This window comes from Rhinolophus ferrumequinum, chromosome 3 (genome assembly GCF_004115265.2).
Source record: "Rhinolophus ferrumequinum isolate MPI-CBG mRhiFer1 chromosome 3, mRhiFer1_v1.p, whole genome shotgun sequence".
NCBI lineage: Eukaryota > Metazoa > Chordata > Mammalia > Chiroptera > Rhinolophidae > Rhinolophus > Rhinolophus ferrumequinum.
This window is the reverse complement of record NC_046286.1, coordinates 77,041,796-77,067,436: the sequence shown is the minus strand read 5'-3', so window position 1 is coordinate 77,067,436 and position 25,641 is coordinate 77,041,796. Positions and strand designations below refer to the sequence as shown.

Here is a 25,641-nt window from a genome sequence, read left to right as displayed (position 1 = left end):
CTGATTTATTTAATCTTTTAGCTGATCCTTCCAAACTATTATGGCTTTTATTCCCTGCACCTAAGACAGCATTTGCCACCTAAGTGGTGATCAGTATTTGTTAATGGGGGAAAAAAAAGCCAATGTTGAAGAGTACTCATTGGCTACATAAACCCATCAAATGTATTCATAACATAAATCACTTGATGGTTGAATTAAAACTGTATCCCAGCCATAGTTTGTATGTCCTATCTTTTTGGTAACGCATTTGCTTTGCAGCAATTAATGTGCGAGTTACTCTACTGCAGGTAATTCAACACCAAAGTTTATCTTGTTATCAGATAAATGGAAGCAAAACACAAAATTGTAAGAAAGAGCAAAATGTTTTTCACTGATAAAAAGAACACATGTAGAGATAATGAGAAAAGCAAACTTAAATCAATACCATGTTTTCCTTCAAAAAACAATAGAGGTTTTTGTTTTGTTTTGTTTTGTTTTTCCCTTAACATAATCTTTAAGAATTTTTACCACTAGTCTTTCAGTAAGTAATTCACCCTGAAAAGAATAGTGGATAACTGCTCTACATAGGATGCCAGGGTGAAAAATATTTGAAATGCCTCTAAGAAGGTGGCAACTATCATTCCAGATACAACTAATATCTACACATGATGATGCAGCACATCTAAGGGTACTGGAATGTGTTTGTGTAGACACAGGTATACACACACATGCTTTACATACTATAAGCCAAAACAACACTGTTCCCAAACTTATTACTCGTAACCAATACTGTCAACTTCCACATAGCTCCCCACGGCACCAAAAATCATTTCATATGATTTTTCATATGAAAATGCTATTTGCTATTCTCCCTGATACCAAAAATGAAATAAATGCCATTGTGACTCATTTTTAGCTTAATATTCACCATGTTACTAACACAGTAAAGAAAGACCTTCACACAACAACTTGTATAAATTATTGTTTCAGTGAAGGAATTTGATTTTCCTTTAAAGGTTTTGCTAAAAGAATGTGTACATGTGAGGTTATGTTTGGGACAGTTTAAATTTCTACAAGTATTTCTATTCATGCTTCGGCACATATTAGTCTAAACCATATGAAACTACATTGACTAAAAATAGTCAAATATTGGCAGTTTCATATAGCTCAACTCAATAATAGGCTTGGTTTTAGAAGGCGCTTATCTGTTGAATAAGAAAATAATTCTTATTACTGAATGAAGTTGAAGAACAAATTTACACAAGGGGAATGTAATTTTCTAACCTGTAATCTTTCCAGGGTTGCCATTCTCCTTTGCAGAATGAGTATCATAGGATTTTTGCTACCCGTGATTAGAATGGAAATTGTATGTCTTATGTGATTCCCAGGTAGCAGAATCCAGTGAAGTTATTCATTTACGTATTTCCACTGAAAATATTTAGTGCAGTTGGTCTGCCACAGTGCAAAATCATATACCTCCCAGGCTAGAATGCTTTGCTGTAGATTTTTTCCAAGTTTTCATTCTATAGCAGGGAACCTAGTAAAGCAGCTCCTGACATCTTTTTAAGTTTGCTTGTAAAATGTAATCATAACCATTCTACTCCTGGGTTACTTGTCTCAAGGACTTTTGATGATAGCTTTAGTGTTGAAATAGTTTCCCTAAGGATCAGCAGCTTATTTTAATAGCTTCAGATCCTTTGTTGTGTTTTCAAGTATACTTCTGCAATAAAGATAGTGTACATAATATAATCTTTCCAGTGTGAGACTGCTTAATTGACACCCTCAGGTTTTTCCCAGTAGAGAATGTGGGTGACACTTAATTATCCACACAATGTCATACAGCCTTTGTGACCAAGAGTAAATACACATTTAGAAGATGTTGGATTGGACCTAAGGGGTTCAGTTTATGAAGTGGGATGACTATGAGATTTACCATTAGAAGATTTCTTGAACTGGACCTGGAGCAGAGATTAATTTTGAACATTTACCATTATGTGACCACAAACAAGTTATTTAACCTCCATCTGTAAAACGAGAATGATAAATGTTTCGGCCCCAAGGTGTCTCCAAGGCTTTGTTGATAATCAGGTAAAAGTGTGTATGACAAGTGCTTTGTAACTGATAAAGTGCCATACACAAAATGGTCATTGCCGTTATTATTGATAATAATTACAATAGTTAATCTACTGATCGTCTTCCTCTCCATAAGATTCTCATCTTAATTGAGAGGATGGTAATGTGGAAAAAATGATAAGACAACAGAAAATACAGTATGACCAGCAATTCCACCATGGAATGTTTGCTCAAGGCTGCAGATTTGATTTTAGAATCACAAGATGAGTTGCAATGATCTTAAATGCCTCTTACTATATCCAGTGTATTTAATCCTTTTTTCCTCTCTTTCTGTACACAACAAATATGACCCCTGTTTCATAATTTTATAATCTCAATATGCTTTAGAATTGAGACCCAAATAACTGACAATTTATAATCCCTAGTTCAGAGAGCTTTAATATAGGCTTTCTCGAGGGTAAATTGCAGCGAGTATAACAAGTAGAACTTAGTTTACCCAGCTTTCTTGAGATCCTTCTATAAGGTACTAGCATAAGTAAATGCCCGTGTACCAAGTATCTCAACAATACTTATGTGAAAGAAAAGCATTATTGGATGTTTAAGCTAAAAACTCTATATAACATTAAATCTTATTTCATCTTTTGAAGATTTCCTTACAGAATAGTGATTTTAATACTGACCAAAAGTGGAGTGTATGAAAATACAGTATTCTTCACAGAAAAAATAACCAGCCTAAAAAATGAAATCTGAAAACTATTCAGATCAAAACTGACAAAATATTGAAGACATGTCCAAAATACTAACAGATTAGTAAATCTAAGAGTGTAGGAAGCTGTCTTTTCTGACATTGGGATAGATGATGTCAAGACAGTTCAGATAGGATTTTACCTAAATAATTAAGAATAAAGGTAAAGTGAAAGAATTACCATGAGCCAAAAAACAAAACAAAACAACAACAAAAAAAACACACAAATTTTTAAAGTTTGATGGAACAAAAAAATGTATTTACCTGGATCTTTACTTAATATTCTTAATAAAATTAATTTTACGATGGGGAATTAGGGTATGCCTGCCAAACGTAGTATTTGATATAATTGTCTATAGTTTGCAGAAATAAATTTCTTAGAAGTCATTTAAAACTTTGTGTTCTACAACCTCTCTTATAATATGCATAAAACGGGTAACTATTTCCAAACATATGTATTTTATTATTTAAACTATAAAAGTACAAAATAAGCTAAAAATAAAAAGAGCAAAAATGATGTAAAAATACCTTAAAATTAAGCTATGATAAATTGATGAAACAAGAAAAAGTTATTTGAGAAGTAAAAGTCAGATTTAAAAGAAATGAAGACACACACACAAAAATTCTGACAAGTAGATAACACAATTGGAACCCATCTAATACAAAAATTATGTCTGTATCTATATCTACCTCTCTATCTCTCTACCTACCAATGACAGTGTGGGAAAAAATATAAATCATTTCCCAGAATAAAGTTTGAGGAAGAAAAAAAAATATATGATAAATGTAATTATACCAAGGTAAAACTCTTAAAATCAGAAATTAAAGATCATTAAAAAAGATCATTATGTAAAAAAATACATAAAAATAAGCAAATAAAAGTGTTAAGGAAATAAAGTAAAATTTTTAAACTACTATATTTTAAAAAGAAGTAATTTACCCATCAAAACAAAATAAAGGTAAAGAAGTTTTTCTTGACCTAAAATATTAAAAAGATAAGTCCTGATAAGCTGAAAAAAAAAAAAAAAGGAGCAGCCAATCAACCCAGGTCTGTGCAAGGTCATGCATAGAGAAAGCCTGCTAGGAGATAGGGGATCCCAGGCATGTGGTCGCCAGCAGATTTTCCAGAACACCCCAGACATAGAAGAAAGCTGTTGGTCTTGTGGCTTTCTGGTGCTTGGATGACACACTGGATTCAAACCACAGCTCTAAAAATTACTAGCTGTGGAAATCCAGGCAAGTTATTTTATCTGTCTGTGCCACCTTTCCCTCAACTATGATATGAGACAAGTATTAGAACATATGAGCTGATACTTGTAAACTCTTAGGTTAGTGTGTGCGTTAAAACAAGTGTGCAATGAATGTAAGTTATTAATACTTTTATCTTCCTGGCCCAGGGCTAACCCATATCAACACTTAGACCCTCATCTGTTCCTTCTGGCCCTTTGAATTTCAGCAAGCTTACGGTTTTTTGCTTTGCTTATTCCTTCAGTCATGTTTAGTCACCCTGTCTCCCCTAGTGTTGTTCCCACAAAACAGCATGGCATGCCTCTGCCCCCTGCTTTCAATCCTGTCTAAGTCAGCTCAGTCATACCTCAATGAGGGGTAGGCTTACGCCAATATTAGCTATTGATCTAAAAAATTGGCTGTCATATTATATAGGTTACAAGGAGACATTGCCATAAATGACCTAATTCAATCGTCATTATAATCATGTGAATTGGCTGGGGCTTGCATTGGATAGTTTACTCATCGGTCCAAGAGCCACGGTTAACCAGCAGCAGAGCTACATCTGAAAGACAAATCTAATGAACACCATGCAAGAGAGCAAGCTGTGCCTTTGTGCCTTCTTCCACAAGCCTGCATTTCCATACCCAGCTTCACAGAAGCTTACCCTTCTGTTCCATTTTACTGGATTCTGGTAGATCCTATCGCATAACACGAAGATAATCAGGCCTTAAATATTGGTGCTATCTCCTCAAGATTTCATTCTTCTTTGGTTTTTCCGGCCTGCATGATTTTTCAACAATGTTGTAGTAATGTAATGAGGGTTTACTGACACTTTCTAGGCACAATATTGTTGGGGGTGGTGGGAGTTTATAAACTGATCAACAGAAAGGAGGAATACAATCTTCTTATTTTTGTCTTTATTTTATTACAACAATGTGCTTTTGAAATACAGTACCACAAACACCTTCAAGGAATTATGGATTTTATATGTGTGCAATTCCAAAATAGTTCACGTGCGCTGTGTATTCCAACTGAGTCAAGAGATTTTGTTTATTGGAGGATGGCATGTAAACCTCATTGCAATGAGGCACTTTCATGTTGTCGTTCCAGGTACTAACTGGCCCCGTGTTGGTCAGTATGAGAATTAGTTTTAGAGAAAGGAAGTCTAAAACCTCAAATAATTATTTCCCTTAATCTCTATTCAAAGCCAATGCAAATTAGCGATACCTTGCTGCTGCTTCTTCCTAAAGGAGAAACTCCAAGGGTAACTGAGAAAGGTTAGTTCTTCCTTTCCATTCCTGCTATATACTCTTAACAATATTACTTCAAAGAAGGATCTCGGAAACATTTTTTAATACAGTGTTGGGCTTGTTTTTTCATTCTCCAGTATCTGCAATTCTAAGGATCACCATAATGTCACGTAATAAAAATAGGAAGAAAATATTCTATCTGTATATATAAAATTCTGTCACATAGGAAATCAAAATAATATCAAAGCTCTACATAAAATTTACAGGAAAAAAAAAGATGCCTTCAAGAATTAATGATGTTTTCTCCAGGAAATTTTATACATGCCTGCCATGTATCAGAAGCAGAATCAAAGCTGACTCAAAGTTCCATTTGAGTTGTAGTCAAAGAGAATGGGAAGTGTCATGGTAAGAAGGAAAGGAAATCACATGTAAATAACTTAAAGTTGCTTGAGGAAATTGAAGCAAAAATTACTATGGCAACCATGAATATTTAGTTAGCGGTCTAGTGACAATCTGAAGAAATTAAAAGAAATAACCCCAGTCACAGAAAGGGGGGAATCTCACATAACAAAAACATTTATTATGATTTTAGTTCTAAGACCCCTAAAACAGTGCCATCTATACAGTCTATCCCTGTCAGTATTGTTAATGTGATTCTCTTTTCTCAGCCACATCTTCAATCGCTGATAACCTAGTCACAGCTCAAAGTTTATTTATTCAACTCAAACCCATCCAGAGATTCAGTCCTCCAAAGCCGATCATGTTTCCTGACAGAAAAATGTTAGTCCCTTTCTTCAGTTAGAAGTAGCTAGATTGACTGATTTCCTTTCCCTAAATAACTGATGATGTGTTCTCCAGAGTTTGGGAAGGCTGAAAATATCTGAATAATAAGCTGGGAGTAGAGACATCAAAATCACCAGGAGTATACTGTTTAAAATACACATAGAGTTTCCCGAGCTTTTCCCAAATCTATTGAATTAAAAGCCTTACTCCCAGAATAGCTATCTTTCAAATGCCCTCTGTGATTTCTATGTACAGTCATGTTTACGAGGAACCATGGCTGCAAGCACAGCTCTCAGTGGTGCCCCCAAGTGGCAGTTCTTGTTAGCAGTTCTCAATAGCATCTTGGGGCAACAGCTTTGGGCAGTGGCAGGCAGCATTTGGGATGATTGCCGCTCTTGATGGAGTTGGCTCCCTGTAGCACTGCTGGAGAGGTATGTGTATGTAGCTGTTCCTACCAAAGCTTTTCTCTTTGGCTGGCCTCAAAGTAATGGAGACACCCCTGAGGTCTGTTGCTTCAAACCCTGCAACTGCTATTTGGGAGGCCTGGATCATTCTCTCAAAGCAATGCAAAGCAGTGTTCCTGGTGAACTGTCTCTTGGCATTGACGATACAAAATTGCCTTTCTAAAATGAACGTCTTTGAAGGCTCCTGCTCAACGCCTCTTTCTGTTTGCAAGCTGGATAATAACATACTGGGTCATACTATTACCCCTGCAGTGTCCTCCTTTTTCCCTCCTTTGTCAGGCTCTGAGACGCGATTATCTCATAGATCTGAGTGAACTTCTCTTCTCTCTTTGGGTTGCAAGCCCAGGATGCTAGACTGCAGGAGTAATCTCTTTCTTGGGAGTAGTTAAACCTAGTTATCTAGGGGACTGTGTACTGCTCTACAACACCCTTCTGGTGAATCCACATGATTAACATTTGTTGATCTCTTGAAGGCGATGTGTGGGGCAGAGAAGGAGCCAAACCAGAGAGTGGAGGGAAAAAGTGGCGGTGCCTGGAGCAACAAATAAAGCTGAAGAAATAACCAGAGAGGATGCTGTTAAGATTCATGAGACCAAAAGAAAAAGCTAAATGGTCTCCTAAGATGATAATACGAACAGAGGGCAGTACTGAAGTTTGGACACAGAGGTTGAAATCAAGGGCTATGATATTCTCTAACAGATCAATGATGAATTTACCTAACGTATCTTTTTGCTCTAAAATTATGCACATTACACCTAAAATGTAATATTTTAGAGTGTTCTCAAAGTTTTGGCACGTCTCCAAAATCTTCCAGACAAATGACTATGTAATAACCTTAGACTCAATAGATTTGATGTTAAACACAGAAGATTATTTTCTATTAATGTTCTATGCCTATAACATAAAGATTATTGCTTAATTAGTGTGTTATAACTGAGACATGGTGATTTCATAAAAACCTTGTTTCATGGGTGGACCTTTAAAATACTCTACACATATTTCTCTTATTCTCTGACTTAAATTTATATTTAAAGGGTAATTTGAAAGCCTGGAAGCAAATAATCATTCAGCGTTTAGTCAAAAATACATATTTCAAATTATGGTGAATTTTTAGACACTGTTGTCTACAATCAAAACCTATCTGGACGCACAATAAGACGTTTAAACTAATAAAAAAAGAAAAAGACAATTGATGTATATATAAAAATAAATATGAGTGATGCAGAGGGAAAGCTGTTTCATCTTTGGGGTATTCTTCCTTCAAACACAGACGCTCAGTTTAATCACAGGAAAACATCAGGCAAATGCAAAGTGACTAATCCGCTACAAAAATCCTAGCCAGTGCTCTGCAAAGTGATCAAGGTCATGTAACACAAGAGAAGATTAAGAAATTGTCACAGATCAGAGGAGACTAAGGAGACACAATAACTAAATGAAATATAGTATCCCAAATTAAATCCCAAACAGAAAAAAAGACATTAATGATAACCTGAATGAAACCGAAACATATCTGAGATTTAGACAACAGTAAAGTATAAATGTTAATATTTTAATTTTGACAGATGCATGGTGGCTATGTAAGATATTGTCTTTAGTGGGAGCTGGGTAAAGGGGACATAAGCGTTCTTTGTACTCTTACATTTATGTAAATTTAACAAAATTCCAAAATACAAATTTTTTTAAAAAGTGCATACAAGACTTACGCATTTATAAGCTTTAGTTTATACTAGATTGTATACTTAGTGCCAATACTCTCAATGATAACGACTAGACCAACTGGACGAAATATATAAAAACTTTTATTTAGGGGCCGGCCTGGTGGCTCAGGCGGTTGGAGCTCCGTGCTCCTAACGCTGAAGGCTGCCGGTTCAATTCCCACATGGGCCAGTGGACTCTCAATCACAAGGTTGCCGGTTCCACTCCTCGACTCCCGCAAGGGGTGGTGGGCTGTGCCCCCTACAACTAAAAACGGCAACTGGACCTGAATCTGAGCTGCGCCCTCCACACTAAGATTGAAAGGACAACAACTTGACTTGGAAAAAGACCTGGAAATACACACACTGTTTCCCAATGCAGTCCTGTTTCCCTTCCCCAATAAAATCTTTAAAAAAAAACAACAAAAAAAACTTATTTAAAGCCATCTGATAGCAACCAAAAGGGTAAAGAATCACCTTCTCAAGGAGAAGAAAGACGTCTGAAGAGGTAATCTGTGTATTGTGACAGCTTTTGTCCTGTGGGTATTTCCCTGTCCAGAAGACATGGCGGAGACACTGAGCTGTGCATTCATGTGCCACAGAGCAATATTTCAGTCCATGACAGACCACATACATGACGGGGTCCCACAAGATTATGAAGGAGCTGAAAAACTCCCATGGCCTAGTGACATCATAGCCATCATCACATCATAGTACAACACGTCACTCACACATATGGGGCGATGCTGGTGTAAATTAGAGCACATGCAATATATACAGTACATAATAGTTGATAATGATAATAAGCAACTATGTTACTGGTTTATGTATTTCCTATACTATACATTGCATTATTAGTTTAGAGGGCATTATTTCTATGTATAAAAAAGTTTGCTGTAAAACAGTACGCCATGTTACACTGGTAGCAGCCTCATACATCTCCTGTTTACCTCTCTTGATTACATCATTTAATGTTGTGCTTGATTTATTCTTGTTTTATTGGTTTGCTTTTTGCACAGTAACATGCTATACAGGCATGTAGCCTAAGATCCATAGCCTCTGTGTGTAGTAGTCTGTATCATCTAGGTTTGTGTAAGTGTAGTCTATGATATTTGCACAACGATGAAATTGCCTAACAAAGCCTTTCTCATAATGCATACCTGTTGTTAAGTGGCACATGACTGTACTAGGATGACAAAAGTTGGATTCCAGCAAGAGAAGGGGGAGGACTTTGGTAAATCCCACACACTTTGGTTTGGACTCCAAAGACAGAAATCCTAGAAATGAAGGTAAACTGGAATAAAAGCAGCTGTCACCGGATTACAGCACAGTTTTGAGTCATCTAAGTGTTCCAGAAATAAGAATCCTAGAAATTGGATTAGTATTATCCATATTGCCATTGCTTGACAGAAGAAAAAAAAATTAATAAGATGACAATATCATCTCAGGCCTCAAATTACTTCTATATAGTTTTTCACATACAATTTCTGTTATGCAAAAATAATCAGGAATGATAGGATATAAGACAGCATAAAAAGAATCAGCATATGAAAAAGAAATATATCCACAAAGACTAGACACTAGAATTGTCAAATTAAAAACTCTTAAATAATTATTACTTTATGCGTGAGATGAAAAATAAAATGTTAAATATTTAAATGTAAATTTATTATTAAATTAAAATTGTAATAGATATATAAAATTTCAATATAAAACTTGGTACTAAACTACTTGAAAATAAACCAAAGAAAAATTCTAGAACCAAAAAAAAGTACTAAATGAAATTAAAAGTCCTATGAATAGTTTCAATAGCTAATTTTACATAACTGAAAAGAAAATTAGTAAACTGGAAATAAACCAGAAGAAAATACCTAGAATAAATGACAGAAAGCTAAAAGGATGAGCATATACAAAAGAGAGTGTAAGATGCACAGTGTATACAGTTCCAAATCATTTTAATTGTATTTATAGAGGAGAGAGAATTGGGAAGGGACACTTTTTGGAGAGCTAATGGTTCAAATATTTCCTGAACTGATGAAAGACATTACTCTAAAGATATGCTAACCAAATAATTCCCAATCCTGAAAAAAATAAAAATAAAATAAAAAAATTATCCATAGCAGCACTGCCCAATAAAACTTTATGCAGTGATATAAATGTTCTATTCTGTGCAATCCAATGAGGTAACTGCTAGTCACATGTGGCTATTAAGCACTTTAAAATGTGGCTATGCAACTGAGGACTTCAATTTTAGTTTAATTTTAATTAATTAAAATTTTAATTAAATAACCACATATGGCTAGTCATTATTGTATTGGGCAGTGCAGACCTGGAGCATCATAATAAAACTACTGAAAAAGACAAAGATAAATATCTTTAAAGAAATCAGAGAAAAGACACTACAAAGGACCTTTTCTATATAAACAATGGAAACCAGAAGATAATAAAATATGCCAGAAGTAAATAACTATAAATCTACAATTCTATACCCAATAAAAATATCCTGTAACAATGGAGGTTAATTCTGTTATATGCTTAGTTTTACCCATAGGCCACGTTGGAGATAAATTTGTATGTTGGTCTTGAAACTTCTGAGATACTAAGAATTGTTTCTGGTTTTCCTGTGTTCTGAGAAGTCACCTACTAAATTTGGCTCTTTTGTCTCCTCAGCATAGGATTTACTGCTCTCTGTACACACTATTGTTGTAGTGTTTATACTATCACTTTGCATTTATTGGTTTATATGTTTGTTTCTCTTGACCGTCACTTCTCTGGGAAGTTTTGAACATACCACATAATAATAATATTTCAAATGGTATCCAAAAGTGTATTATTTTAAAACTAAAAGTTAACCATAATAAGATTTATTTCACAGTCACTTGTCAGTTAAATATTGGAAAGAGGCATTCAAAAATTTTAGAATAATCCCACATGTTATATTGTGGGCAATATCTAAAATTACATTACTTTGGAATGGAAAGATGCATTAGGACAATTTATATATTAAACTATTTCATGTAGTAAAGAAATTCAAACTCAGAGAGATTAAATGGCCTGCCAAAGGTCCCACAAAAACTACGATCAGAACCCCGTCTTCTAATATCACGCATATTCTTCTGTATCATGATATCTCAAAACTAGGACTCTTTCTATTTACACTGGATTCAGCATTTCCATATCTACTCTAAACCATTACTGAATTTATCAATCACCATATTTATTTTTAAATCAATGCCCAGTCTTTACTAAAGTATGAAAGAAACACTAACCTGGGAGTCAGGAAACTGGATTCTTATCTCAGTTTTGTTAACATTTGAGCTGGAAATCTTGGTGAATATCCCCTACCTTTGCTGCACCTGTTTACTCCAAAAAGTACTATGTTTCACAGTGTAAGCTATATAAAATGAAGCAGATATTCTAGGTGAGGTCTGGACTTAACTATTATTTTTAAATACTATCATTCTACTTAAAATATTTTGAATTGCTTTCTGTTTCATCCACTTTCCTATAAGAGAGAAACAGACTTAAAAAAAAATAAGTGAGATCATATGGTACTTATCTTTCTCTGTCTGACTTATTTCGCTCACTTATTTGCGGATTCTAAAGAAAAGAATAAGTGAATGAACTAATCAGAAACAGTTTTGGAGACAAAGAGGAAAAACTGAGGGTTGCTAGATGGGCGGGAGGGGTTGGGGGTGGGGGGGAGGGCGAGGGGATTGGAGGGCAGTTGGTGACCACAGGATGGCCACGGGTTTGAAAATTAATCTGGGGAACATAATTTGGTGGTTACCAGAGGGTAAGGGGGTTGGGGGGTGGGGGATGAGGGTGAGGGGGATCAAATGTATGGTGATGGAAGGGGAGCTGACTCTGGGTGGTGAACACACAGTGTGATTTATGGATGATGTGATACAGAATTGCACACCTGAAATCTATGTAATTTTACTAACAATTGTCACCCCAATAAATTAAAAAGAAAAATAAAATAAATAAATAAAAAATAAATAAATAAAATAAATTATGATATTTAGACTAATCTAAATATGATATATTAGCTGAAGGTGGAAATTGACGAATTTTGCTTTATCTGTTTCTTTTAAAATAAAATCCTTTTCTCATTTTTCATTCAGTAGAAAAAAAATAAAAAAAATAAAAAATAAATAAATAACTAAATAAAAATATAGTTCAAGATACCAAAAAAAAAAAAAAAGAGTCACAGAGAAAGATAAGTTATTCTTAATTGTCATTATCAATGAGTATTTTTGGTTAATGTCTAAGAGTGAAAACAATATATAGCCAGTTAAACAAACAAATAAACAAGAAACACATCTATTTGTTCCATGTTGATAGGTTAACATGGTCTAAAAGGATGAAAAACCACCATCAATGCAGAAACAGCATGCTTTGGGATATGCACGTAACTTGAGTTATATATCTATCTAGGTACATTTTTATATGATTCAACTAATTTCTGAATTGGACCTTTTTTTAAAGTAAAGGATAGCCTTATAAATATTAGATAATTATTAGTTCTGGGTAAACACTGTATCCAGGAGAAAAATAATAATAATCCAGCTCAAATATGTTTTCTCCATACTCCCTCCCTACTCCCATATCCTCAGGCCACTCTGGCCAGGAATTGGAAGGCAGCTATGCTTACCACTATACCACCAAAGCTCTCTCTGGCCGGGAATTGGATATCTCTGTGCACAAAGCAAGCTGAACAGCTGTTTGACTCACTGTATTTGACTACTTGTCATTTGGTAGATTGAGATTTCTACTGAGAGCACCATTTGGAATTTTCCCCCCCAAAACTGATATGTTTTAAACATGGAATATGAAATATAGTGAGACACTGGGATACACTCATAGAATAATAGTGCCAAAAGACAGTGTGATCGATTTATGTCAAACATCGAACTTTCTCCCAGAAGTATTTAAGTAGATAACCCTACATTGGCTGAGGAGGGCATGACAGAATATAAATACGGGTTTTCCAGAAATGTGAATATAAAAGTGATACTATGTGCAGGTGTGTGGACTATTGAGGAGAAAATATCAGACATGAGTATAAACAGAGATGTACATAAGCAGGTAGGACAAAAGGAGCTAGGCCACATTTGCTAAAGGGAGACAAATTAAGAAAATACAATTAGAGAATCCAAGAGAGCCACGAAGTCAAAGTTTGGGTATTTGAGAGGAGACTAACAGTGATAATAATAATTACACAAAAGTTCTTATTTCAGCAGCAACAACAAAAATAATGTTTATAGAGTACATGTATGCTAGTCCTGCTCTAATGCTGTAAATACATTAATTTATTTAATCTTCTGGACAATCATATGAAGTAAGAACTAAGATTATTGTTCACATTTTACAGGAGACAAAACTGAGGCACAGAGAATTTAAGTCGTCATTCAAGTCACACTGCTGATAACAAACAGGTTAAGCCATGGTTTGAATCTGTTATTTAACTAAACCCAATGAATGAATCTAAAATCTTAACCACAGAATAAAAGATGTTACAGAGAAATGGAACACTTTTGAATTAAGCATATAACAAGCAAATCCTGACCAAAGAAAATAAACACCACCGTAGCCCTGTGGTGAGAGCAGAAAAACATACAAAGAATTCCCTCTTATTTAGGTCCTTGTGTGAATTACATTTCTTCCCAAATTCATCTTTTTTTGTCCCCATCTTCAGACCAGAGTATACACAAATAAGACTTCCTTTAAGATCTCAATCCTTCTCCAATCATTGCAAACTCTTATTGTCAGAAAAGTCTCTTTATACGTAAAATTAATCATTGACTTTTCAAATTAAACCCATTTCCTCTTCTCTGATCTTTATTGGAAATGGGAGATACATACTAGATGAAGGTATTTAAAATTCTAATCACCTGGGTTTTTCCCTTTTAGTTAATAACTCATTTAAATGTACTTCTGCTAAATCCTATTTTAAAGTCTCCCTGACACCAATTACTGATACATTCTCGTCTTTCTGACAGCCCTATTTTGCCTTCTTAAATGTACTTATGGTGAGTTTTCTCATCTTACCTCTCCATTTTCTAAGGGGTGTATCTTGGAATAAAACGAAGTGCAGATGACCTCATCGTCTTTGGCATATGATGGAGGTCCAGTGCGGGGATAAATATTGTAGAGGGTCAGGCACTCTGCATCCGTCACGGCATGATACTGCCAGGGCTTGTATTCAACATCATCAAGTGAGCGTTCCAAAATCCAGTTTCCAGGCCGAGGAGAGTTAGCTGCTTTCACTATCACATATGCAATCTGGAACACCTGTAGAAGAGTCACAACAACGTGCACCTTTGAATTCCAAAGTATTCTCACCATTTTATATCAAATGTCAGGCTTAATGCTACAATAGATTTTATTTCAGATTTTATTCCAAACCCTTTATGTTCTCTGAAATGATTTTACTGTTATGTGTTCATATTTAGTACCTTTTTGCTAAAATGAGATGTTACATTTTGACAGCCATGTCTTTAAAAGAAATGGGTTAAGATTTGATTTTAGTTCTCTAACAACTCATTGACATCATTTCACCTAATTTTTAAAAGTTCCATTATAAACATGATCGTCTAAAGCAGGGGTGTCCAAACTGCGGCCCGCGGGCCAACTGCGGCCCGCAATCCATTTTTTATTGGCCCGCAGCAAATTCCAAAAATACATTTAGTTTACTTAAATAAACCAGGTGAGGCAATACGTACTTCCCCTCGAGTGAGTGGCCCGGCTGTTTGTGTATTTTACCACACATGGCCCTTGGTGAAAACCGTTGAAAAAAGTTTGGACAACCCTGACCTAAAGCATTCATGACATACCAATTTACTCATCTTACTGTGTTAGTATAAAGTATGAGTTAGAAATTCCATGTGTGCACGATAGTGCTCGATGTTTAGAAAATATGCTTATTTATTTACCTACACCTCTGAAAATTAAAACTCAGATGGAGGTACTGTGGTGCAGCAAAAACAACATAGGGTTTTGGAGACACAGTCTTGTGTTCTAATTGTGGCCTCAGCATTTATGTGACCTTGGGCAGATTATTTTACTTTTCTAACTCTTAGCTTCTTTTTCTGTAAATTAGGGTCAATTATAAGTATTCAACTGAGAGACAATTTGGATTAAGTGAAATAATGTGTGCAAAGTGCCTAGCAAAGGACTTGGCAATGAATAATAAATGGCATTTCCTCTACACCCCCAAACAGAAAATAATGGAGGAGAACTTCTAATATAGCAGACAACTGACTAAAACTGAAACATATTAAATGAAGGGTTTCTGTACCTTCGATACAGGAGGTAAATGTGTTTTAAAAAGGGGGGTCGGGGGAGTTTAATAAAGAAAGGCTCCAGAGTGGCGACAGAGGTTAATGTGGCAATCATCTATTTTCACATCTACATAAAATTTGAAAACATAAAAGTAAATACTCTGAATGTTTTGTGATAGTGCATATGTGTGCCTTTACCAATGCAGTCCAAAAGTCCAAAAAAATAATGTAGAAACATTGAGTAGCATTTAAATGCAATGTCCTGAGTAGAAAGATAGATACAAATTAATTTAACTTACAATCCCACCATCCATGGGTTGATAATATATTATAATAATGAGGCTTACGGAAAACACACTACTAATAAAGTGACATTATATGTTCATGTTTAGTAAAGGCTATGAGATGTGGGGAGACTAACAGCTCTAAGTTCTGGGTGATCAGGGTCACTGGAAGAGTTCATTTGGGAGAACAGACCCACTACAATGTGATTCAAGTGTCTGCCGGGCCACAGAGGGAATCCTGAAAGGAGTGTACTAGAAATAAATTTTACCTGCTTCATACTTTTGACATGGACTTTCATGAATACAGGTACAGTACCTATGGTAAACTCTAAGGGGCTGAATTGATAAATATGAAAAGTTGGTATGAAGCGGGAATCTGAGTGGCTCTGATGGACGTCTTTTGAAATGATCTGAGGTCTTCTGAGATCTTTACTTGGAGGCGGACACACTTGTGTGCAGTAAGGGAAGAACCAGGAGCCTTCAAATGATTGAAAGTAGGTCTGATACTTGTTTTTTAGGCACAGTTGTAGAAAAAGTGGTGGTTAAAGTACTTAAATAATTTTGTACTTGTTGGTGACTTGCTGCGGCCCAAGCCTCCTAAATTCCTCCTCTCCCCTGAGACCATCTGGTTACCTCAGCATAGCAAGGAACAGCCAAGACATCTGTTCTGATCGGTCTGAACTATGACTGCTCTGTTTTATTGAATATCATTCCAGGGAAATATTATGAATATCTATTTACAATGATATGCAGGTAAGTACCATTGTAGATAGACACGCTTATCTATGTTTGTGCATATGAATACTTGAATACACTTAGACCTTTTGGGGAAAGAGATACATGAATATATTAAAGCTGTTACCTCTGGGATTTGCAAACAAGGAATCAAGGAGAGAAGGAGAAGAACTTTTACTGTTTATCCAATACCCTACTATATTAATTAACATAAATGTCTTAGCTTTTAATAAAATTACTTTTAAAATAAAACTTACAGCAGATAAGTATGGAAAGGATAATATTAGAAGTAAGATGGAACACATTCCATCAACTGTTATTCAAAATATTTGCTTTTACTGCATTTTTAAGGTATTATTCATAAGGAATTATTTTAGACACTCCATATCCAACAACTCATTCACATGGAATTTCTTCATAAAGAAATTTATTGAAGAATATACTTATTGATTAACCTCATATAACACAGAGAGATAGTTGTCTCGATTATAAATATGAAACATCAGTCCTAATTTCTGGTAATCCTAAAGTATTTCTGACCATGTTGGTAAAATGTTAAAGAATACAAAGAACTAAACTGTGAGCTCCTAAAGGTCAGAGATGCTATAATCTTTATTATAATCTGTTTGAAATAATGGGCATTCAATATTTATTAGATTTAGTTGAATAACCCAAAAAATTGTAAAATGCTTCCATGCTACTTTTATAAGCTTAACACTGTTTTGTTGTTGTTGTTGTTATTGTTGTTCTTGTTCGAGCTTGAATCCCAGTCAACACCAGCCTATTTTGTCACTTGTAGGAACTAAGACATGTAGTGCTTGAGTGTTCATCCTATTTTGTTTCTGTGAGCTCAGAAGTTAGTTTAATTCTTTTATCCTCTGTTTCCCAGTGTTTCTTTTTCAAAGTCAAAACCAAAGAGATACTGAGATAATGAGTACAAAACACTACATGTTCTCTAGGAAGAAAAAAAAAAGTCTGTATAAATATTTCAAATTAACATCTTTCCTTTTAGGGAAAAAAAATTGCACAGTTTTTTTTTTTAATAGAAAACAAAACAAAACAAAAAAGCAAAACATTAGAGATCACAGGTACCCAATAAGATAGAAAGAATAAAAATACACTGAGATTATTGATAAAGAATTTTGTTTAAAAGAGAGCTCAGCAAGCAAATGTAGGAAGGGGCCAAATTCTTTTGGATCTACAATATAGATACATGACTTAGGAGTTTCTGTGTTGTTTCTGAAATAATTGATGAAGCCCATGGAAAACAGTTATACTAGAAACCCCACAGACTCTTCCTATAATTCAATGTAACAGCCACCATTAAGTGATATGGAAAAGCAGTCATTTCCTTAGAGAATATTAGAAGAGTCCCATTTCAAAACAATATCCCTCTTTCATTTATTTTCTATGGATTCTTTCACATTTCACACAAAGTTAATTAAAGTAGTTGGCATGTAGTACTATTTTGAATAAACTTTTTAAAATGTGGTAGGCAGCATTATTGAAAATCACAATGAATAGAAGTATTATTTGAAGGCATCTGAGAAAGGCTGTGAAAATTTTAACAGTGATTTTCAAAGTACTCCAATTTTAATGATCTTAATAGAATAATTCTCTACTGTACCTATGCTATTTAATTAACTGTTTTCAGTATAAAGAATCTTCAAAATCAGTAGTCATAAAACCTTATTTCCACATGAATAAAACCTTAACCTATATGGGGTGCAACAAGGAAAGCAAACATCTCATTGTAAGAAATACAAAAATTCCATAGCGAATAGGCTTTGATGAACCTTAGATATCAACAAACAATTGCCAAATTTTTCACTGTTGGTGGGCACTTTTTACAAACTTAGTGCATAAAGAATACATCCAAAATAACTTGAAATTATAACAAATGTTTCACATTTTACACACAACAAAGTGAACTTTTTATTTCATATTCCAGGTATATGTCACCTAACAAAATATTATGTAATACTTCATTGTTGCAGAACTGCATTAGATGTTTCTGCTATAAGAAGCAGCACATTAAAAACTTGATCTCTTTTAGGGTAGAATTGGACAATAGCGTCTTTCTAAAGACTCCTCAGTCCCAAAGTAATAAGTACCATGTTTCCCCGAAAATATTTGGACCAAAAATTAATATAAGACCCGGTCTTATATTATATCATATCATATATACTGTATTATATTATATTGTATTATATTATATTATATATATATATATATATTATATTATATGACAGGGTCTTGTATTAATTTTTGCTCCAAAAGATGTATTAGAGCTGATGGTCCGGCTAGGTCTTATTTTGGTAGAAACACAGTAACATACAGTGACCACCGTATACAATGATGTTTTCCAATTTTCTCATACCATGGTGTAAGGAATAGAAAATATGAAGGTCTGCATGGGAACATTTGGGGATGGAAACTCTCGCAGTGGCTTGGGTACGTGCTTGGCCTTGGAAGGATTGGCTACCCTCCCTGGGACCAAGAAAATATTTACAGGATGTGGAGCCTGGCCTTCGCCTTGGCGCAGGTGGGCCGAGCTCCGACACATCTAATCTCGTACCAAGGACTGGCCCCGGCTCCTAGCCAGATCCGAGACCAGTTCCTTGTGTTGTTAACACGTATGCTTATTGGCTCCTTGCCGCTGTTGTTAGTGAAGTCCTCAAAACCCCAGAAAGCCGAGTAGGGCGTAGCAGTGGATGTTGTTCTCCAGCCGCCTGGGCTGCTGCAAGATATTCCGTCCGGGTTGATGATTTCACTTGACTGAGATTTTGCCTACGCTGATGAAGGGCCGGTGCTGTTTCTGCGCATGATGTTTTGCCCGTGTTGATGAACTACCGGTGCTGTTTCTGCGCATGATGTTTTGCCCGTGCTGATGAAAGGCCGGTGCTGTTTCTACGGGTCTAATTGACTGGGCCCTGGTGGTATGATGAATTGCCTCCTTGCTTGTTAGTGGTATGATGATATACTCCCCTAATCTCTGTCTTGTTTTACTTACTTTCACTTTGTAATAAAACTCTTTAACCCCTTAATCCGGGCTTGTGGTGGTGTGTCTTGCGTATCGGGCCTTGAAAATAAGTCTGTGCACAGCAATCGATAATACTTATCGATACACATGGCTGAGATACGATATTGGTACAGCAGTGGGGTAAAAAGAGACCTCAAAGGTGCAAGTGAGCATCCTAGGGACTTTGGCCACTCTGTGCTACCCTAGGGCTGAATATCTTAGACATCTATCACCCATGTAGATAAGTCTGATATCCAGAATCAATTTCTAGCTCATGAATTGCTAGGTCTCGATTTTTTATAAATACTTCCTGCTATCCTAGTTTATCCTTTGTCCTTAGAAGAATCACAGGACTAGAAAAATACTACCAAAAAAATAGTGTTTTGGAGATTTTACTGAGGCTTTTTTTTCTTTCTTAATTTTTCAATTACAGTTGACATTTAGTATTATATTAGTCTCAGGTGTAGAGCATAGCTTTTAGACATTTTGAGTGTCACTGGCACACAGTTAAGAGAACCAGGCCAAAAATATGACTCCTTAATAATAAAACAAAGCTACCTCTGTTTCCTCTAAGCCAATCCCCGAGAAAGCCATGAAAATATTAATAGATTCACTCTCTATAGAAGATGACACTTTATCCTTCTCATAGGACTCGACCTTAATTACCTTCTTGCATTTCTTCTTTTCTAATCTCTCAAGAGAACAACATGTGGACATCTAAATTCTGTCCACTGTTGAGCCCTGTCTCCTCTCACACATGACTATCTGTCTGTGAACCTCCTATAGAAAATCTACACAACAAAACTGTTTAATTTTTAAAGAGGCTTTGCAATATTCTAGGAACTTCTCTTGCCCAGGATATGCATTTTAACTTTTCCATGTGCTGTGATGCCATCTCTAATATATTTTGAAAATTCATCTGCATTCTTAGTTCTAATAATGTGTTTGTCAAATTCTCTTATTTATCCATATAGGTACATTGGATTTCAGAAAGTAATGAGAGTTACCCAATATCAGAACCAGAAAGGATCCTAGAAATCATTAGGTTTCAAGCTTAGTACCCATTGGAATAATCAGGGATGTTTTGTAGAAACGTATATATGTTTCTGTATTGGAGTTGATGGATGTAGTTCATACTATCGTGTTTCTCCAAAAATAAGACCTAGCCAGTCCATCAGCTCTAATGTGGATTTTGGAGGAAAAATTAATATAAGTCCTGGACTTATTTTAATATATTATATAAGACCCAATCCGGCTAGGTCTTATTTTTAGAGAAACATGGTATCTGGTCTTTCACCTGAGACTTCAAAAGAGAAAATAAAGAAATAAAATAGAAACAAATAACAACAAAGAGAAGAGATGAGGGAAGTTGAGCATTTTTCTGGAAGGTCCATGACAGTTGGCTGATGAAGGAGAGCAGAGATCATGGGCTAAAGTACTCAAACAGTGGGCTGTTGCCCCGGGGGGAAATCCAGCAGAACTTCACAGAAGCAGGTCTGACCAGAAGCAGGGGTGAAACATGGGGTTGAACGTAGGAAATTCACTGGAAGTCCAAGTACAACAAAAGAGTCACTCAAAGATCCACCCCCACCGAATCACAGGTCACTAAGTTCTTATTCCCCACTAAACATTTCTGAGCAATCACAGAAAATAATGGTTCATCATAATCTTAAAACTTCTTTGAAGAGACCATCATACAGATTTTGATAATACTACTACTAGACCTAAGTTTAAGTCAAGTTCCAAGATGTGTTTAAATGATAATCTAAACTTTAAAAAAACTAACCTGAAAATACATCCAATTATTACTTTCTGGATGAGTTTTATGGCCCCTTGTAAATTTATACTTATTTCAAAAACCATAGAATAATGTAACGGGGAGTCCAAAAGGACAGTCCCCTTGGCACTTGTACTTTCTTCCAGACAAATTCATTTACAATAATTTCACATAGTGAAATGATTTGTATTTGTCACTCAGTTACAATGTGCAGCCCATTTATTCTCCCCACCCATCCCCAAGTGTATACTACAATTGCTGCATGTGAACCTAATGAGTTGCAGGTAAGCAAATGAGCCATTTCACCTCAGGATAAGTGAGTCCCATGTTGCCAGAGAGATAGAAACACTCTGCCCTCAATTACAACAGATTTTTTATACTCACATTAAACTCATGCGAAGTTTATACATTTGAAAATGAATTGCTCTACCACTTCAGAATTTCTAAAAAACAGTAATCTAACTGGATGACTAATGATAATCCTTTGAAGATAAAATGTTCAATTATTTGGTGAAATTGTTTTTTAAAAGGGTTTTAATCATTGCCTAACTACTCATGGATATTTGAAGGATTTCTCTACCTCACACTGCAAGAGAAAATCTCAACTTCTAGCTCTGAAAATTAATGTTACTTTTCAGCCCTCCCTAAGTCAATGTATAGATGTAAAGTAATTTCATTTTTCATTAAAAATCGTATTTTCCCTCCCTGGACAAGTTGATTTGGAAGAATTAAGCAGCAAGAATAGCCAAGAAAACCTGAGATGGAAGGGCAACAAATGGAGGGATATATTGTTAAATTAAAAAAGCAACATGGAGAAAATTGCAGTTATACTGGATGCTACTCTTTAGAACAAAAGGCATCTCTCCAATGATGGATCTATGGCCACTAAAAAACACACATCTGGACATTTCCTGAAGTGTGATGGAACCACAGGGCACCATCTATAAAGCAGTCATGCCAAAAAAAGTGAACCTGAATTAAAGCAAATCTTTTAAACGTATCAGTTTACACAAACTACTGTAAAGGAGCATTTAAACAGCACTGCAGGGATACATGTGATGTTGTGAAATTTTCATAATCAGTATAAAAAGATTACGAATACATCTCATTTGAATAAACAAATAATTATCGTTTACATAATGATTTTACCAGTACTGCTAATTTAGTGCTTGCCCTTAAAGAGCAAACATTTAATGCCTTTTCTTTATTATCTTGATGAATGGTTAACTCTGATTTATACTGTGACTACACTGCATTCTGAGCTCAAGAAACAGATCTTAAAACTTTCAAATTAACTACCAACTCTAAAGGGCATTGCTAGCCCAGAAGTATCAAAATTTTAGTCCAGTCTTAAGAAAACTGGTAACATGAGTGAATAGAACCCAAATGGGAATGAATAAGGTCCTCCCTCAGCTTATTAATGCATTTCGTACTCCATGCTTCATTAAGTTGCTATCATTTTTAACAATGTTAGCCACAGGTAAAACTCAGACAAGCATTTTCTCTTTAGCACTGCCCTTGACATATATTCTCTCCTCACATATTTCTCTCTCATATGAAACAATCTATGATTTCAAAAGATTGACCTGCTTCCTGTGAACAAGCCATTGGCACAGCGTGGATTTCACACCAGCTAGTGTAAAAGAGCAGGTAGGCTGACTCCCCCATAGAACATGACAGTCCTTTCAATGAAGCCATCACAGAGCACAATATTGGTGTGAATCACAGACCATCAGAAAAGTGGAAGTTTAAAGCTTGCCTTCTAAAATGTATTCACCCTGGAGAAAAACCTGGCATTGCCTTTGTTTTTGTGCTTCTGTAGTTACCAGGGTGAGAACCTACATGTTCTCCAATTTATGACATTGCAGACATGAATGAATCATTCTAGTTCAAAGCATTTGGGGAATAATAGCAAAGATTTGTAGTGATGAGAAGAGTTAGGCATCTAACGTTAACAGTGTAGAATAGCAAATCAAAGACAGAATGAAACTTTCTGATCTTGGCTCATGAATTCTTTCAACAGATCAGAGTCACTTAACACATACTCATTGCCAGCTTTTACAAATGAAAAAGCATCAGCTATTTTCATGCTTATATATTGTCCCCCTTTCTTGTCCTTCTCTAGGGATGTTCTTAACAATAGCCTGTGCCCTCTGTTGTTTATCACTTTACCACCCATATGGTCCATAACCCACCTACCAACCTACTTTAATCACTTTCAGAAGAGTTACAAGCAACCTGGTTGGAAAACTCACACACACACACACACACACACACACACACACACACACACACACACACATGTATGTATATAACTTTTCTTTTCCCCCTTTCCATCTTCATCTTCTTTGAAGTCTCTACAGCCTTTGACTATGCTCTCTCCCCCTTTTGGAAACTTTATTTATTGTTGAAAAATAGTATTTATTTATAATTCAGGACTTTTTTAAAAAGAAAAAAATGTAGTTTTCTAATATAGCTTTTGCCTAAAATGGAAAGTAAACAATGGCAGAGGAGGACGTGAAGCCAGAAGAGTATTCAGAAGACAGCACTATCTGAAGTTCTCTCCAAGCCCTGTGTGGGTGCTCCTGCTGTGGTTCTTCACAATTCAAGTTTCCTTAACAAAGCTGTATCCAATGTTTTATTTCCTAATAATTCTTTCCGTAGAGAAAGTAACATTTTATTTAGTGCCTTGTTTTTTCCAGGCATTTCAGCATACAGAGGTTTCTTTCTGCTATTACAATGAGAAACTTATGAGATAGGTAGGAACTGATAAGAAAATTGCAACGGGAGAGGGTAGATGTGGCAAAAAGAATAATGGTCCCTCAAAAATTAAGATCATGTCGTAATCCTTGGAACCTGTGAATATGTTACTTTAGATGGTAAAGGGGACTCTGCAGATATAATCTAGTCAAACACCTTGAGATGGGAAGGTAATCCTTGGTGATACATATGAGCCCAATAGAAATGCAAACATCCTTAAACATAGAAAATAGAAGAAAAAGAGGAGGTCAGAGTGATGGAACAAGAGAAATTCTCAACCCATTTTTGGCTTTGAAGATGGAAGAAGGGGCCAGGAGACAAGGAATGCTGGTAGCTGTAGAAACTAGAAAAAAGCAAGGTAATGGATTTGAGACCCTCCAGAGGGAATTCAATCCTGCCCACACCTGGATTTAACCTCAGTAAGGCTCATGTCAGATTTCTAACCTATTAAACTATAAGATAATAAACTTGTGTCGTTTTAAGCAACTAAATTTGTGGTAATCTGTTATGGCAGAAATGGAAAATTAATATAGTAGATAAATTGTTCCACTTTACATGACTAGTAAATTATGGAACAAGTTTATAGATCCAAGTTTGTCTAATGTGGTTTTTGCATAATAATACCTTTCACGTCTATGAATATTTCAACAAACTTCTTTATACAGATATTTCCCCCATCTTAATTTCTGAACTAACTACCTTCTTACATCCCATTTTATATTTCAAACTAGCAACTGAACATCTCTTATGACTTGCTTTGTAAAGAAGAAATGATGTCCTTCTCTTACCACCAAACTAAATTATAAGTTGCCAGCAGGAAAAAACTATAAATATCTCTTAATGCCTTACACATAATAGATGCTTAATTTTTTTTTTAATATTCAATTGCACAGCTGATCAAAAATAGAATACCACCTCTGAAATGATTTAAGAAATGTCTGAGGTGATTTCTGTGCATGTGCCATTAAGTCAGCTCCGACTCCTGGCAACCCGGTGACTGAGTGATATCCAGAAGGTCCTGTCTTCAACAGCCCTGCTCAGCCTGTAGACTCATGCCTGCAGATTCTCTTATGGAGTCATCCTATCTCCATGGGGTGATTTCTACAAGTACCTAAAGGGTGAACCTACCTAACTACCATCTAACATGAATAAGTACAGATGAAACATCTCTCAACATAGACAGAGGGGAACTTCTATTAAGATAACAATCTTAAATATGTCTAAACCACATTTCCTCTTCTGAAATAAACATTTGCAAAAGACAGCATTCTGCCAAGGTTTATCAAGCTACCCTTTACCTCAAATTTTAAAGAGATGACTTCACTTGCCAGTGAATTGAAGAGTGTAAAGGGAATGAAAAATTAGAAAGCCTTAAACCCTGATGTCATTCTGGCTGCAATTTAAAAATAAGGATAGTTGATGACACTCATAACTATATAGACATTTTCTAAGGACCGAGTGCCAAAAAATTATTAACATTTCTGAAAAGCTACCATTTTAAGAGGACAATATGACAAAGTTCTTACAAAAACAACCCTGCAAATTCTTCCCTCTTTGTA

At 35.5% G+C, this 25,641-nt stretch overlaps 1 protein-coding gene across 2 annotated transcripts in view; it reads right to left on the bottom strand.

The window, feature by feature from the left end:
• Positions 1-25,641, bottom strand: part of LAMA2 (laminin subunit alpha 2) — a 527,500-nt gene that overhangs the window by 335,048 nt on the left and 166,811 nt on the right. For both annotated transcript variants that reach the window (XM_033102537.1, XM_033102538.1), the window contains exon 4: positions 14,273-14,515. In XM_033102537.1, coding sequence (XP_032958428.1) covers positions 14,273-14,515 — 243 coding nt within the window. The remainder of the gene's footprint in view (positions 1-14,272; positions 14,516-25,641) is intronic.